Source organism: Sus scrofa, chromosome 12 (genome assembly GCF_054392235.1).
Source record: "Sus scrofa isolate SSC_HxYL_T2T_F1_AM1 chromosome 12, Sscrofa_HxYL_maternal_Yorkshire_Landrace_v2.0, whole genome shotgun sequence".
Classification (NCBI taxonomy): domain Eukaryota; kingdom Metazoa; phylum Chordata; class Mammalia; order Artiodactyla; family Suidae; genus Sus; species Sus scrofa.
The window spans coordinates 61,329,483-61,345,682 of record NC_139394.1 but is presented as its reverse complement, the minus strand read 5'-3'; the positions used below and the strand labels follow the sequence as shown (position 1 = coordinate 61,345,682).

Here is a 16,200-nt window from a genome sequence, read left to right as displayed (position 1 = left end):
AATAAAGCTCTCCCTGCCCACCTCGAAGGGTTCATCTGCAAATGCCAGGATAGTGAATGTCACAGCACTCTGCAGCCTGCAATGTCTCTGCAGAAGTGTTATTTACCACGAGCTACCCTTCAAACACGCTCACTGTTTTCTTAAGGTCCCAGCTCCTCAATAGTAAAAGAAGCCAATTAGGAGGGCAGATCACCCAAACCTTATTAAGCCTCCTTCTGTTTACAGACATTCTTCTCAGGGTTTACGCTGCCCTGGTTGGTGCCACAGGGAAGGAGGGGAGTCGTGGAGGATGCTACCCAAGAAGTTGCCTCTGTGCAGCTCACGGGCACTGAGCTCTTAGTGCATGGGGACACCATGTGAGCCCCACCGTGAAGCATCAAATTAGAGCCTCATAGCCACCCAACAACTCTCTGAGGTAGGTCCTCTTTCCACCACTGCACAGAGGGAAAGTGAGCCACGGGGCAGGTGACGCAGATGTGGCACAGGGACATTTGACTCCAGAGGCAGTGTTCTTAAAGCTGAGCTTTGAGGTGGACCTGATACCAGGCCTTAACATGCTTAAGGAGGGTGAAATTCATCACCCCCATCCTGTGCCTGACCCTAGGTCTTGGGCAGAGGGGAAAGGAGACTGGTCCTTCCAAGCAGTAGGACTGAGAACATCTTGTGAGTTTTGGGCTGTGACAATAAAACAATTCAAGGGTGAGAACCGTTTGGACACTAACTATTTCCCTCCCCTGGAAAAATGCACACTTTACTCTTCTTGTGACTTGGTGACATCCAGCCCCCAGGGGAGACGTTGTGGGGGATCCCGGGAGCCAACCTGCTGGACCAGAAGGTTGCAGATCTCCTGCAGCAGCACCGTGAGCCGCCCGGGGCAGCGATAGGATTCGCACGTGGCCCAGATCAGGCAGACGATGTGCAGCAGAGGCTGCAGCCGTGGCTTCACCTTGGGAAACTCCAGGCTCTCCAGGGTTTCCAGGTGGTGCTGCAGTGGCACCAGGTGGGTGTGGATGTCCCGGGCCTCCGTCAGAGCTGGAAGGAATTGGAGGCAATGGTCACTGCCCCTGCCTGAGGCTCACACCCACGGAGATGGGCCCTGGGGCCTGGGAGTGAAGGATCTGCACAACAATGGCTGCGGTCTCTTCCTGAGCTGAGGGAACAGAGAGGGCTGATCCCCAAAAACTTTCTGGCTCTTGTGAGGAAACGGAATCTCGGAAGAGCCCTAGGCAGCTAGGAGAGTGGTCTGAGGAGCCGCTCTCACAAAATTCCTGTATCTGGACTTCTTCCTGGCCCTCCCAGCCCCAGTCTGGTGCTCCGTGTGTGAAAGATGCTCGTAAGTGTTTGCATGTTTGCTGCTTCCTTTGCTGCCAGTATCTCTGAGGCAACACAAAAGAGATGACAGGGACAGTTTTTAGAGTCAGAAAGATCTGCCTTCCATGTTGATATATCAATTGCATGACCTTGGGCGTGTTTAACTTCTCTGAACCTCAACAAGAGGTTGAACAGTAATCAATTTAAATGGTTCTCATGAAGGTCTGAAGGTGGCTCAGACAGAATCTTCATACACAGCTAGCATGGTGCCTGGACCAAAGCAGGCGTGACCTCAACTGTAACGTCCCTGATAAATACTTGCTAATAAAGAATCTCATCGAGCTCCTATGGAGGAGGAGAAATCACTGGGAAGAGAGAAGTGGCACAGACTGATTACGACAAGGTTCTGCTGGTTTCCAAGGCCAGGAAAATCTCCTCCCTTTTCCTTTGAATACAGAAAAGGAAAGAACATGCCTTCCACCTGTCACTCAAACTGGTAGCTCTGGGCACTATTTCTGCAGGGCTGCTGAGAGGGAATGTAAAAGCCCACTGAACAAACCGAACTGGAAAGAAGGGTTGAGAAAGGCTGGTTCTTTTCTGGGCAGATAACCAGGTGCTATCATATGACAGCAGATGGTCTTGGGTTACATTATGTGAGTAAAGCTCTGCATTCATCCAACAGGAAACTCAAAATACATACCATTTAGTAACTAGTCTTAATATGCCGGGTGCTGCCCTACTCACACGACATGTACCATGTCATAGAAAACCCTGTGAGGTAGCTTTATTACTTCCACTTTGTAAGCAATGAAATTAAGACCTAAATAAGTTGTCTAGAGTTTTCCTGTGAGTTGACCTGCCCTGTGCACCTGAGCAAAAGCAAGATGACCCCAAGTTTATTACACTAAACCCCTGGCTTGATGGTCGTGGGGTTCACTACACACAGGAGTTTGGGATGGGTACATCTGTCCTTTGTCTCAAACGCAGCTGAGAGAAGTACTATGTGAATCCATTTTTTGAAAGTCAGATGTCTCAGTAATGACTGGAGCCGCGATCCCTAGATTCTTAAATGGGGGAGCTGATGGGGGTATCAGAACCCCGCAGCCACTGCAATGAGCACTGCTCCAGCTTTCACGTGCTGTGAGGGAAGAGAAAGTGAGACCCATGCCAGAGGAGCTTTCCTTTCATGTTATAAAATCTCCTTTACTCACACAAACAGGCACTCCCCTGATTTTTAACAGCTAACATTTGAGGGTTGGCCCATCCACACCAGGGTGCAATCACCTTGGCTCACGAGGCAAATGAAGAAAGAGACGAACAGTGTTAGGATCACAGCTTTCAAAATATGCAAGTGTAAAACCCAGGTGCACAAAGACATCTGCGGTTTGCTGGTAAGTCGTAAATAACAGGCCCTTCTGGGACAAAAGGCTTTATCCCAAAAGCCTTTAGCATTTCCCAGTTTCTGTGATATAAATACTCCTAATCTTCCCACCATATCTGATTTCAGGCTACCAACTTGATGTCACTGAGTGTTGGGGAAGGGGCTTTGAAAAGAGTTGCCTTCAGTGGGCTCTTGTGAGAAAGTGCACTCCAGCCCACAGGGCCTCTGGTGTACCCCTGGACTGACTGCTCTCCACACACATCCACCCACAAATGTCCTGGACTGTCAACAAGGCTGTACTGAGCAAACCCTGCCCCCTAGTGGTCAGAGGCGAGAACGCCCTACTTAGACTGGACTGCAGTTGTCCTTTCCCCTCCAGGATACCAACCAACACTTCCTGGTTCCGAGGTTCTTTGCTGCAATCAATTCCACTAGAGATAATCTTGTTCCCACATATTTTCCTACATCCTTTTAAGCTTCTTCTTTACTTCTCTCAGTTTTCCAATTCGTGCCCACTAATCTAGGACTATTTATTTTCCTCTCCGTCTCTTCTCTCCATCTGTGAGCCGAAGAGTTACCCTGATCATGACTAATAAGAACAATGTATATCATACATCCGTGTAGGATAAAAACAGGTGCCCTGAAATTAAATTAGAAATGAGCAAATTAGTCACCAGCCTCTAAAATATTTTTATTCTCTGAAGATCCCACCAAAATTTCTGATCAAATCTCTACCTAGCAACTCTGATCAAAATTTCTTCCCTTTCATCATCAGGATAGAGATATATATTCCTAAGATTTCTATTTTTACAGTGATGTTGGTCTGGGACTATTATAATGGCGTTTTTTTTTCTTATTTCTTTTCATTGCTATCATATACTCTACTGCAAAGAACTTTTAGAAGCTGACCTGGGGAACTAAATCTTTCAAAACTATTAATCAAGGTGAATGGCCGCAGTCTATTAATCTATTAATGTGAAAAGTATATTTGGGGCTCTAAATAACCAAATCAAAAATATACTTTAACTACATGTTTTATTTCAGAGCTTCAAATTTCAGTCCTTTGAATACCTTCCTTATCATATTTGTCATGACCACCTACAACCTGCAGTACTACTCCATACTTGTCTCCAAAATGACTCTCATTTTAACCTAAATAAAGCCATATAAAATGCAAGCTTTAAACCACTACCATAAATGGAGAACTTGGATCACTTGCCAAAAAAAAGTTATCCCTTAGCACATTTTATGACAGACCTGTGCTGACACCTCCACAATCATCTCTCACGCCAACAGGGGTACACATAGCGTTTTTGGGGACACTGTATTATTTGAATTGGTGTGTAAATTGGGAACAACAGGTGCTTCCTGAGACACAAAATCTCTCAGAGAAACAATAAATGGGGGCCCCAGCAGGGACCCAATTCCAAGCCAGCTGGCCGAGCAGCCCCTGGGATGAGATTTTTGGGCCCTGAAGGACCTCAGAGACTAGCTACTTAAGCCAGCTCTTCTTTCTTATACAGGGCTCCAGACACAAGACACTCCCCTTTAGCAGAGCAAATAACCTTGGCAACTTTTACACTGCAAATACAACTTATAAAGGAAATGAAAATCTGATAGAGAAAGAAATCTGATAGAGAAAAGTGTTTTAAAACTGTTGCTTGGATTTAGTTTAAATTACATGAAATTGTAAATACCTTTAAAAGCACATTCTGACCTACAATACCAAAGAGCTGGGAGAAGGTTTAATAGGAGAAAGGAAAGAAGCAAAGTGCACTGATGAGGGGAGAGGGAGCCCTGAAAAAATTTACCTACTTCTAATTATAGACTTTGCTGGATTAGCAGTTTTGACAAGGGCCGATCTCATCTGATGCTCAGATGGCCAGGAAATTGCAGTCCCATCTAAGGGCAGGAACAGAAAAAGCAGAATGGAGCTAGAAATGGAAGAGACTTCTTAAGGAGCCAGGGATAGAAGGATCGGCATGCCAGAGGTGAGAGATTACAAAACCCATCTGCACAGTGCAATACACTCACCTACACCATCCACAATAGCCCAGGGAAGCAGGTAGGAAGTGTGTACACTATAATCATAGTACACTAAAGCTCAGAGAGGTTAGGTGAGTTTGCCAAGGTCACAAAGCACTGGAGATACAGAGTACAGGGGAGATGCTTTCCTGCTTCTAGATTTGGTATTCTTGCCTTTGTGCTAGACTGTGTCAGGCTGGAGGGTTATAGGGACTGGAAGCTGTTAAAATCAGAAAGAGAAGATAATTCAGCACTAAATGAGAAATTTGAGTCAAATGTATTTAAAAGATGCTTGTGGGTCCTCACCTGCTACAACATCTCTGAACATGGCTTGGAAAGCTGGGAAGTAGCTGCTCTGAAGCTTGTCCAGAAGCCCTGCCATGCCCCTCACCTTTATTGCTCTCAGTTGATTATAAATGTATTCCAGATCCTCATACCTGCAATACCATGGAGAAGAGTGAATGCAGGTAAACATCAGGAAACCCAAGTTACACCGTGATGACCCACCCCCAGACAGACAGAGAGAGGAGGCCTGCCCCAGGGTGCTTCTGCAGAGACCACAATCCAGCCCAAAGAGCCAGGGCATCTGTTCCCAGAGCAGCGAGGGCAAAAGCCTCAGTCTGGAACACAGGTTCAAAGGGGCATCTCCAGGAGGTAACAGCAGGGAATACTGCTGTGACCATCTGGTGGCTCAAAAGCTTGGCATCTGGAGGTCATTAGCTCTTGCAGTAAGGTTTGGGATGGGGTGAGAGAGGTGTGGTTGTCACAGCAAAGCTGCTGGAGACAGGCACCGCAGGAGGTCAGCAGAATGGTCAGGAACCAGGCAAGAGGATGGGGCATCTCCCCACGGGGTGCAGATGGGGCTGGAGCCCTACAGCCATGCCTGGTCACGTGACATGCAAGGATGGGGACATCTGCCTCAAACATCTGTCTGTCTCCTTTTGAGTAAAAGACTAATCAGCATAGTGATAAACAGGGGCAAGGAAATGGGGAGGAAGAGGGGAATGGGCAGGAGCAGTAATTAGGTCTTTCTGGAAATTGGGACTGGGACACAGTGGATGACAGACTTTCAGCCCTACTGAGCACTGCCTGGAACCTAGGTGAGGGTGTGTGGCAGTGAACTGCCAAAACCCCTCTCTTTCTCCAGATTCTTACAAGAAATATGTGCATACTAACTGTCCAAGTAGACAAGTAAAAGAAAGTAGGAAAGGGAGTTAATTTTACATGCAGTTCAAAGGGCCTTGAAGAAATGTCAGAAGATACACTGGCTGTAGCTCAGGAAAGGAGGCATGACTACTCAGTCTTGGGGGAAGTGTCTTCTCCCGGGGCACAGAAAAACTACACTGACTCAAATGACTCTGGACTGTTTGCTCTGGGGGTCGGGGGGGACAACCAGATCAGTGGCTGCTCCCCCGGGGCCATTAGCCTCTATGAGACCCCGCTCCCCAGGGTGTGAGCATGTGCCTACCTGTTCCTCCAGAACTCCAGCTCCACCTTAGGGGTGGGGTTCTCCCCCTGATGGAGCGGCTGGGAAGATTCTCTCTTTAGCACCACCTGGATTTGGTGGCTCCACTGAATCACTGCAGACTCAATGGCGTAGATGACTGATTTATCTGCAGAATCCAGGCTGTGAAAAACACAACACATCTCCTGGGACACTGGAAACAGCTTAACTCTGCTGTCCCCCCTCCCAAACAGAATCCCAAATCTTTAAAAAAATAGGTGGGAAATTCCGTGTAGTCCATGCATTCTTTATTTTTTTTTTTTTTTTTTGGTTTTGTCTTTTTGCCATTTCTTGGGCCGCTTCCTCGGCATATGGAGGTTCCCCGGCTAGGGGTCTAATCGGAGCTGTAGCCACTGGCCTATGCCAGAGCCACAGCAACGCGGGATCCGAGCCACATTTGCGACCTACGCCACAGCTCACGGCAATGCCGGATCCTTAACCCACTGAGCAAGGGCAGGGATTGAACCCGCAACCTCATGGTTCCTAGTCGGATTTGTTAACCACTGCGCCACGACAGGAACTCCAGTCCACGCATTCTTAACTTTGGTTGGGTAAGAGACTCCTTGAGATCCTGCTGAATAGCATTGAGAACTATGTCTAGACACTCATGTTGCAACAGAAGAAAGGGTGGGGGAAAAAATGTAATTGTAATGTATACATGTAAGGATAACCTGACCCCCTTGCTGTACAGTGGGAAAATAAAAAAAAAAAAGAAAAAAAAATTAAAAAAAAAAAAAAAAGATACTCCTTGAGTAGCCACTGTGAAGTCCAGATACTCCCCAGACGAGCTGCCTGTGCATGCATGTGTACACAGTTATTCAAACAGTCACTCAAGATTCAGGGGGGCTCACCAGCGTTATGAAGGCTGGGTTAGGAACTTCAGATCCTATCAGTTCTGTCAGTGCAGGAGTCCACTGGACAGAAAGCATCCCGATGACCACCCAACCCTTGCTTGAGTCCCACCGAGGCCAGCCAGCTCCCTACATGACAAGGCAGAACATTCCACAGGAGATCAGCTCTTCCTGAGAGAGAGAGCCTGTCTCAGCTTTGGACCACGTCTGCCTCCCTCCCAATCCCTGTGGTCTAAGCACTGACCCCTACAGCAAGAGACAACAGGTTACTTCCTCCTCCGCAAGGAAAGCCCTCAGACCTCTCAACATTACTGCACTTTGTTCTCACTTTTCTGGTGAAGGATGGAATTCCCAAGCATTCTCCTTCACACACTTTTTAAATAAATTAAGTAACCTAACTAGCGATGTTTGGAAGGGACTAAAAATCAAAAATACCTTTTGGTTGCCTCTTCACAAAGTCTGAACTGACAATTGTTCACACCAAGAACCCAGGACACAGGTGAAAGAGAATCTATCATTTGCATTTTCGTCTCAGAAGCCCACCTTCAGCTCATTTAATTAGATTCGTATTTGCTGAGCAGTGATATGGCACAAGTGATTACGGATGGTATTAAAGGGAGAAGACATTCACCTCCCTGAAATATGATCCAGCCTTTTGGGAAATTATCAAATTTGAGCAAAGAGAGACAAAACTCAGCAATGATTACATATACATACACTGAATGCTATTATGTTAAAATAGAAAAGGAACAGGAAAATAATTTGAATTTATTTTGAAAATTGTGTACTTTTATTAAACTGCAGTAAGTTTTCCAGTTAACTGGGAAATTGCTTCAAATTATATATGTAGCAGATGACTTCCAACAGCCAAAACTCATTGTAAAGTGCATTGCTGTCCCATGTATTACTTATTCTTCAGCTCAAATCATGGGCCCTAAATACACAATGATGACATAATACATTCAGAAACCCCCAGCAACAGGGCAGAGCAAACTTATGTAGGAAGGTGGCCTGTTGCCACAACACTGGATAAAAGATGATTCGGTGATTAGAAAATACTATTTAGATACACAGGTTGGCTTGAAAGAAAAGTAAAAAATTTCCGCAGGACAGAAGCAAAGGTTGCTCATTGCAGGAATGGTAAGTAGAAGGGGAGGGTGGGTATCAGTCCTACAAGGAGAAGAAGGGGCTTTAATACCTACCCAGGCACAGGAGGCAAGGACTTCAAGCCTCAACAAAGCCAGATTTGTTTCTATTTAAAAAAAAAAAAAAAATCCCCAGGACCTGAAAAAAGTCTCCAGCTGCTAGGGGAGGAGGGGCTGGAACTGTGACATTATGTGCCGGGTAAATGCTGGGAAGAGGCGTGCTGTCTCCCAGACTGGACCTGGGTCGTGGCCAATGATGAGACACTGTCCTGATAAGCACAACACTGATCCAGTGTAGCTGCTCTCAGCCCTGAAATAATTCTGAGTGGGAAAAAAGGCCATGTTGCTGTGATAGCCTTAAAAGACTTCAGGCAGAGGGACTGGGGCAAGGGTAGTAATCAGCACAAAACATACACTGCGAGGATGTTGGCAAACAGAGCAGACAGCGGGCTTGTGTGCAGAACGAGGAGACGAGCAGAGCCGGGAACAGCAAAGTCGTAAAGAAAACATTCCGATAAACCAGCTTCTCCCCTATCTCAGAGGCCCATATGGCCAGGCTGCTGGTACTTACATGGTCTCACTTTCAGAATCCACAAGTTCCATTTTTTCTGAGCCTACTGGAAGAGGCAGCAAAGTTTTCCCCTTCACTTGCTCAAGGAGAACCAGGAGGTCACCCTGGAGGCTGTGGGCATGTCGCTGGACATCTAGACATACCACCTGGGGCCAGTCTAGGTGATTCTTCTCGTTGGTCAAGACGGGGATGACAATCTGGAACAGATGTGCACAGAAAAGTTGGGTAACTTCCGAGACCTTAAATAAAGACTATTCTGAGAAAGGTTGAGAGAGTTACACACAGCCTTTTGCAGGTCCCTCTCCTGTAAGGCCTAATTTTTTTTTTTTTTGGTCTTTTTGCCTTTTCTAGGGCCACTCCTACAGCATATGGAGGTTCCCAGGCTAGGGGTCTAATTGGAGCTACAGCCGCTGGCCTACACCAGAGCCATAGCAACGAGGGATCCCAGCCGCGTCTGCAACCTACACCACAGCTCACGGCAACACCGGATACTTAACCCATCGAGCAAGGCCAGGGATCGAACCTGCAACCTCATGGTTCCTAGTCAGATTCATTAACCACTGCACCACGACAGGAACTCCAAGGCCTAATTATTAATAACCAACTTATGTACTATCTTGACATCGGGTAAAGTCAGGAGGGCCTCGAATAGCCTACTCACAAGTCGCCTTACTTGCTCTGCTCCTGCATTTATGGTCCCCTGGTCAAACAGTCCCCCTTATCAAGGGGACCAGGAAGAGCTGTGGCTTACCCCAAGTTGCAGGCTTCAATTCCTTGCCAGCCAGTGGAATATTCAAGCCAATTCCAGGCCGCTATAGGCATCAGTGGGTACCACACTCTCTCCATACTATGGAGCTTGCCTCCCAAAGTCACAGGTGGTTTATTCTGTTCCCAAGCGCAACCTCCACGTGGCCCTGCCTGGCACAGAGTCCTCCTCTTCTGGCCTGTATCTGGGCTAATAACCTGCTGGCAGTCTCGTCTGTCCAGTGTGTATGTTCAGCCAACCCCGGGATAGGGGAGAAATCCCTCCCTCATCAACAGGATGAACAAGAGGTGACCGAAACTGTCACAAAGGCAGGCAAAGAGGCACAAAACAGGACACATGCAGGTAAACATGGCCCTCTGTCCACTGGTGGTACGTGAGGGCATTTTAAAGAAGAGACCAAGTTAAGGGTCCTGAATCTTTGTGTAGGGGTGAGCTGGTTTTGGCTACCCAACATAGTCCCTCTTTTCTTCAGCCCAGGTCCTGGACTCATCTCCAGGTCCAGAAATGGACTTATGAGCAAATCGGAACCGGTAAGAGCCAGGCCAAAATCTCTCGTCTGGACTTTTCAAAGAGAAGCTTTTTCTTTCTTTGAGTCAGGAACAATGGTGGCCATCTCTTCTTCTGAGGCCATCTGAAGCCTCAGAATAGGGTCAATATGGAGAAGACAGAGTTTATAGATGGAGGGAAAAAAAAAACAGGTCCTTTGACATCATTTGAGCTCCTGAATCGAGCTGCTCTAGAAATGTCTGAGCTGATTTAAATTGAGATTTCTAATACTGGCAACTTAAAAATGTGTAATTCATGCAACTCACTAGGAACCGCTGCTTACAACTAATGGAAAGGGAATACTCGAAAGAAAAACAGATGATTAGGCAATGTGATAAGGAGCTGCCAAGTAAATAATGAGAATAAGGACTCATATGGTTGGTTGGGTTCTATATATAACCAGTAAGTCCATGTGACAATGAAATAGAATGCCTGGACCCAGCACATGAAATCCAAGAGAATTCTCCTTGCCTGGTCTGTCTGGAAGCAACCACTGAACTGCAAACTTACAACTGCAGGTGAACAGGGAGTGCAGAAAGATAAAAGGTCACAAGTCGAGCTCTACTCATATTCATGTGAAGAAAGGACCTCGTGGACCCAGGGCAGGAGGTCTAACAGGGCAGAGGGGATGACAGGAATTTTTCTAGGACTTAAAAAGCAGGACTGTATCTTAGTTGATCCATATACACTCACAGTCCTCCTTTGGGTCTGGCCTATGGGAAGCACTCAATAGAGATTCAGAGAATAGCTAAAGGTACACTGAAGAAAAAGTGGTGAGTTTAGGTAAAGGGCCTTGAGCAATAGGAAAAATGGTAAATATGAACTTTCTATGAAATGAATAGTCTCAGTGAATATTTATTGAGCATCTACTACATGCTAGCACTGTTCACGGTACTGGGAAGATGAAGCTTAGATTCTAGGGACGACACAGTCAATAAACAACAACAAAAATGAAGCAGGTGGGCTAGAGGTGTTGTAATCATAAGTGGGAAGATTGGTGCAGCCTCCTTGAGAGGGTACCATTTGAATAAAGGCTGGGGGCAGGGGATAGGCAGAGTGCTGCACTGATCCTTGGGAGAAGTATACTGTGGGTAGAAGGAAGAGCCAGAGCAAAGGCCCTGGGATGAGAGCATGCCTAATGTGATCAAGAAGCAGTGTGGAGTGGAGGTCAGAGAAAAGTGGACAGGCTAGGCAAGAACAGCAGGGGTGAGTAAAAGGGGTCAGATCACAGGCAGCCCCACTTGTGGGATTTTGATTTTTTACTCTCAGAGGAACGGAAATCACTGAAGGGTGTTCTGCTTTTGGGGGGATCTTTTTTTGGCTGTGCCCACAGCATACGTAAATTCTCAGACCAGGGATTAAATCCAAGCTACAGCAGTGACCCGAGCCACAGCAATGACAATGCCAGACCCTTAGCTGCTAGACCACAAGGGAACTCCCCATTAAAGGGTTTTGAGCAAAGGAATGACATGGTCTGACATCTTTTTTAGTAGGATTGCTCCAGTTGCTATATTGAGAATACAGAAAAAGTTCAGGCAAAAGTGGGAAAAGAGATCAGTGAGCAAGTTATTGCTTTAATACATAAGAGAGTGGCTTGGTACCTGGGGAGTAGAGGAGGTAGTAAGAAACAGTCTGAGTCTATACAAATTTTGATGGCTCAGCCAATATGAGTTCTTAATGGATTAGTGGTGAGGTTGTGGGTAAGGGAGTCAGAGAGATCCTAAGGTTTAGGACTTGAGCAACAGGAAGAATGAAGCTGCTATTAAGGGACATGGGGAAGAATAAGGGTGGAGTAAGTTCTTTCGAGAAGACAGGGCATGAGTTCTCGGACACTTTAGAATATACCTTCTTGATTTCTAAATGGGGACATTGAATAGGGAGCTGGATATGGTAGTTGGGGGTTCAGAGAAGAAAAGGGTGGAGATAAGAAACCTGGTAGATGTCAGAGGCAGACGGTTCATAAAGCTGAAAGGGAATGAACTCCCCCCCAAGAACTGCGTATATACAGAGAAGAGATGTTCAAGGAACAAGCCCGAGGGCTTTCCAACATGAGAAAGTTGGCAAGAAGCAGGGGTATCATGAGTGGAAACAGAAGAAATGGCCATGGTGACAGGAGGACACCAAAAAGTGGTGACCTGGAAGCCAAGTGAAGAAAGTGCTTCCAGGACAGGGTCATCATGAGCTGTGCCAATGGCTGCTCACAGGTCAAGCAGGAGAAAGACTGATAAAGGGCCATGCAATTCAGTCAAGTGGAGGTCACTGGCGACATGGACAATCTTTTAATTTCTTTTCCATGCAATGTGTGTGTGGGGGCAAGAGCCGGATGAGTGAGGAAAAGGAATGGGGAACAACAAGAATAGACACATGTTCTAGACATTCTGCTTTAGACCAGACCATAGAAATGGATTGTGGCTGGTGGAAGGAATGAGGACTTTGTTTGACGGGATATATCTAGTGAAGGAGGGAAAAATAAGAATGCAGGAGAGAGGAGAAAATTGCTGGAGTGACCACCTCAAGATGAGAATGGATGAAATTCAGATCAAAAGTGGCAGTTTTACTTGTAGGGTTGGCATCAGATGACAGCATACAGTCCATCTACAGCAATGGGAGGGATGGCAGAGTATGCAAGTACAGATATTGGCAGTTGGGGTAGATGTAAGTGAGCATTTGCAGAAATTTGATTCAATTATTTCCATTTTTTTAAAAAACCAAGTAAGAAACAAATCATCAGAGAGGGAAGCCAATAGAAAAGATTATGGACATATGAAGGGGAAAATAGTGTGCAATAGTGACCAGAAAGAGCAAGGAGATAACGAATAGGAAGGAAGGGATGTCGACTGGGAAGCATGAAACGCCCGTTAAAGGTTCACAGGCGTGAATGTGGAGCCAACTTGTCTTTCTTCAGTCCCATGCAGCTTCATGAAGGCGGGTATGCAGTAGGCAGAGAGTTGGATTTCACCAGACTATGGTTATGCCAAACAAGTTTGACAAAGCAAGACAGAGGACTGATGGCAATAATGGAGCCCTGGAGCTGGGTGAGGGGGAAAGGATGTGGGTGTGGGGGAGGGACAGTGGGAAGGCAAGATCAAGGCATTACACGTCCTAGTCCTAGCAGGGTCACTGGCTTGTTACTGAGGGATCTTGGGGGTGGGAGGCAAGCTGGAAATATAGGAATAGTGTGTCGAAGAGATGCCTGAAACTGGATCGTCAGAGGGTGGTTTGGTTAAGGCAAGGCCTGGGAAATGGCATGGGAAGGGGTGGTTAAGACAGGAAGAGGGACAAGGTCACTGGAGGAGGAAGGTTCAAGGAGCCCAGAGGCCACGTTAATGGAAGGATTATTTCTGCGTCTGTTGAAACAGCCACGTATTAGGACAGAAGCAATGTTGGGGAGACTCACAGTGAGCAGGAGCCCAGTCATGGAGAACAGAGGAGAGTGCCACCAGTGGGTGACACGGCAGTGAGGGGAGAGGGTGGCTTTGTCTAAGGGCATGACCTTCCAACGGGATGGTCTGGACTCGCATCTAGAAACGGCAAGACCGGCTTGGGTCAGAGCAAGGTGACCACAAGCCCAGGTCTGAGAAGTGAGGAAGATTTTAAGTGGGGAGACAATCCCTGTCCTTTAGGGGGTACCTACAGCTCACGTAACGGAGAAGCACAAACGTCACTCCATATGGGACCCAAACCTCTGGCTCTAGTCTTTGTGCTCTGTCCCCTGAGTCCTGCTGGCTCCTCACGTTCCTCATAGAATGTTGCCTGGAGCCTGACGTACACCGGGGAGCCCATTTTCAAGGCTCTGCCTCCCGCGCTTGACCTTCAAAGGCAGAATCAGACGTTGCAGGACACAGAGTAACAGCTGTCTTCTCAGAGGCATCATGACCAGAGCACGGGGACAGCGACGAGCACGAGGGAGGGACTCCGTCACCAAGGAGTCGGCCGCGACCGCAGCCCCTGCCCTCCTCGCGTCGAGGCAGCCTGAATGCACCGCGGGGAAGACGGTTCTCGGGGTCGCCAGCCCACCTCAGCGAGCCCACCTGCCTCGCCTCTGCTCGCTGCCCAGGGAACGCCCCTGTCCCCACACCTCCGTTTCCCGCTGACAGGCCCCGGCGGGCCTCGCGGGCGGCGTCACGCTCTCACACTCCGCCCCAGGGGTCCTGACCCATCACTGGGAATTTCAGGACAAGCCTGCGAGGGGCTTGGGTGCCCGGGGAAGAGAGCGCGCCTGCTCACACCGCCCCGAGGAACCTGGCGGGAGCTGGACTGGAACCCGGCTCTGGCAGACCCTCATCCCCCGGCTCCTGGCCCCTTCACCGGAAACCAACCTACAGCCTCCCTTTCCCTCTCCTCAACGAGCCCGTCATCTCCGTCCAGAGCTGTACTTGCTCAACTAAGGCAGAGGCTGCAGAATCGCAAGGAAGCAAAGCCGAAAACACGGCCGGAACACCTCAGCCCCAAGATGGCTGCGGGCGGGCGCGCAGCGGCGTTGCGCGCCACACAGAAGCTCTGCGCACGCGCGCCCCTCCAGCCCCCCCCCCCCCCCCGCCCCCGCGAGCCTAGAGCTGTGTGCCCGACACTCTAGATCTTGGCGAGAATGTGCTGCTCTTTGAGCAGGTTCCCTGGTCAAAGGACAGTTTCTGCTCTGCTGAACCTGGTTTCTTTCAACTGGCAGGAGCAGAGCGGCACTGGACAAGGGAAGGACCCAGTTGGTGGTCCAACCCGAGACTGGAAAGGGTGGGTGCCACGCTCTCAAACCCCAAACCCAAACTTCAAAAACGGCATCCAAGTTCTAGAGCGCTAGGGAAAGGAACTTGGCAGCAGTGAATAAAGGGACTGGGAGGAGAAAGAAACGGAGCAGGAGGGCTGGTTACTAAATTCTGTTGCTTCTTCCTTGGAAACACTTCCTGGATGCGTTTGTTTACCTTGTACAAGTGTAATGGGACAAAAACAAAGTTTAAAATTCTTTTGAAAATCTTTAAAAGTTTATTAGAGTATATTTGACTTACAAGGTTGTGTTAGTTTCAGCTGTAGAGCAAAGCGAGTTCGTTATACATACACGCATATCCATTCCTTTTCAGATTCTTTCCCCATGTAGGTTATTACAGAGCATTGAGTAGCGATCCCTGTTCTATGCAGTAGGTCCTTGTTACATATCTGTTTTATGTATAGTAGTGTGTATTTGTTAATCCAAAGTTAAAATAGCTTCATTCACCTGTGTAACATCACCCCCTATCCTGACACATACACACACAAGGAAGTCTTCTTTCAGCCAGGTGGGATATTTTTGGCTTGAGTGCTGCTTTTCAGGGAGATGTTGTGAAGAGCCAGCTCTGGGGCCAGGTGCTGATCCACAGGTGGAAATGAGAGTGGGCAGGACAGCTGGGAGGGGAGGAGGGACTCAAGTGGATGAGGGAGGTGAGCAAGGGCCTGAAGGGGGAATGGATCAGCTTCAGGACATGTAAAAAGCAGATGGGACAGGAGGAGTGGTTGTGTGCACGGGGAATTGCTGTTAGAGATTTTGAGAAATGCAAGTAAAGGCCTGGAGCTATTTCAAAAATAACTTTATTTTGATTTTTAAAATAGATAATGTGGTGCAAAATTTTAAAGTACAAAAGCTTTACAGTGGAAAGTTAAGGCTTCTCCCTACCCTGTACCTCAGTCACCCAGTTCCTTGGGCCTGTTGGGATTACTGCTAATAAATGTCCTTCCTCCCTCCCTTCCCTCCTTTCTCTTTTTAGCAGAAATGGTAGTGTACTCTACATACAATTCTGCACCTTAAAAAAAATTATCTTAAATTGCAGCATTACTCACAATAGCTAAGACATAAAAGAAACTTAAAGGTCCATACCTGGATGAATGGGATAAAAAGATGTGGTTTATATACATACAATGAAACGTTATTCGGCCTTAAAAAGGAAGAAGATTCTCTCATATGCTATCTTGAGAATGAACCTTTTTGAGGACATTGTGCTGAATGAAATACACCTGTCACTGGAAGACAACTACTGCTTGACTCCACTCACCTGAGGTACCTAGAAAGGTCAAGGTAACAGACACAGAACTAGAATGTGGTTTCCAGGGTGGAGGGAGGGGAAGGTGGGAGTTG

At 47.5% G+C, this 16,200-nt stretch overlaps 1 protein-coding gene across 18 annotated transcripts in view; it reads right to left on the bottom strand.

Annotated features, from left to right (window-relative positions):
- DNAH9 (dynein axonemal heavy chain 9) overlaps positions 1-16,200 on the bottom strand; it is a 330,145-nt gene that overhangs the window by 311,306 nt on the left and 2,639 nt on the right. For 15 of the 18 annotated variants that reach the window (XR_014821870.1, XR_002337369.2, XR_014821872.1 and 12 more), the window contains exons 2-5: positions 8,789-8,985; positions 6,186-6,344; positions 5,024-5,154; positions 821-1,032 (exon numbers count right to left, since the gene is read on the bottom strand). Coding sequence is in view for 10 of the 18 variants with exons in the window: in XM_084986157.1 (XP_084842283.1) it covers positions 821-1,032; positions 5,024-5,154; positions 6,186-6,344; positions 8,789-8,985 (699 nt within the window). In the remaining 8 variants the exon portion in view is untranslated. Of the gene's footprint in view, positions 1-820; positions 1,033-5,023; positions 5,155-6,185; positions 6,345-8,788; positions 8,986-9,539; positions 14,556-16,200 lie in introns of those variants that run through there. The other 3 variants (XM_084986164.1, XM_084986163.1, XM_084986162.1) reach the window with 2 other exon arrangements.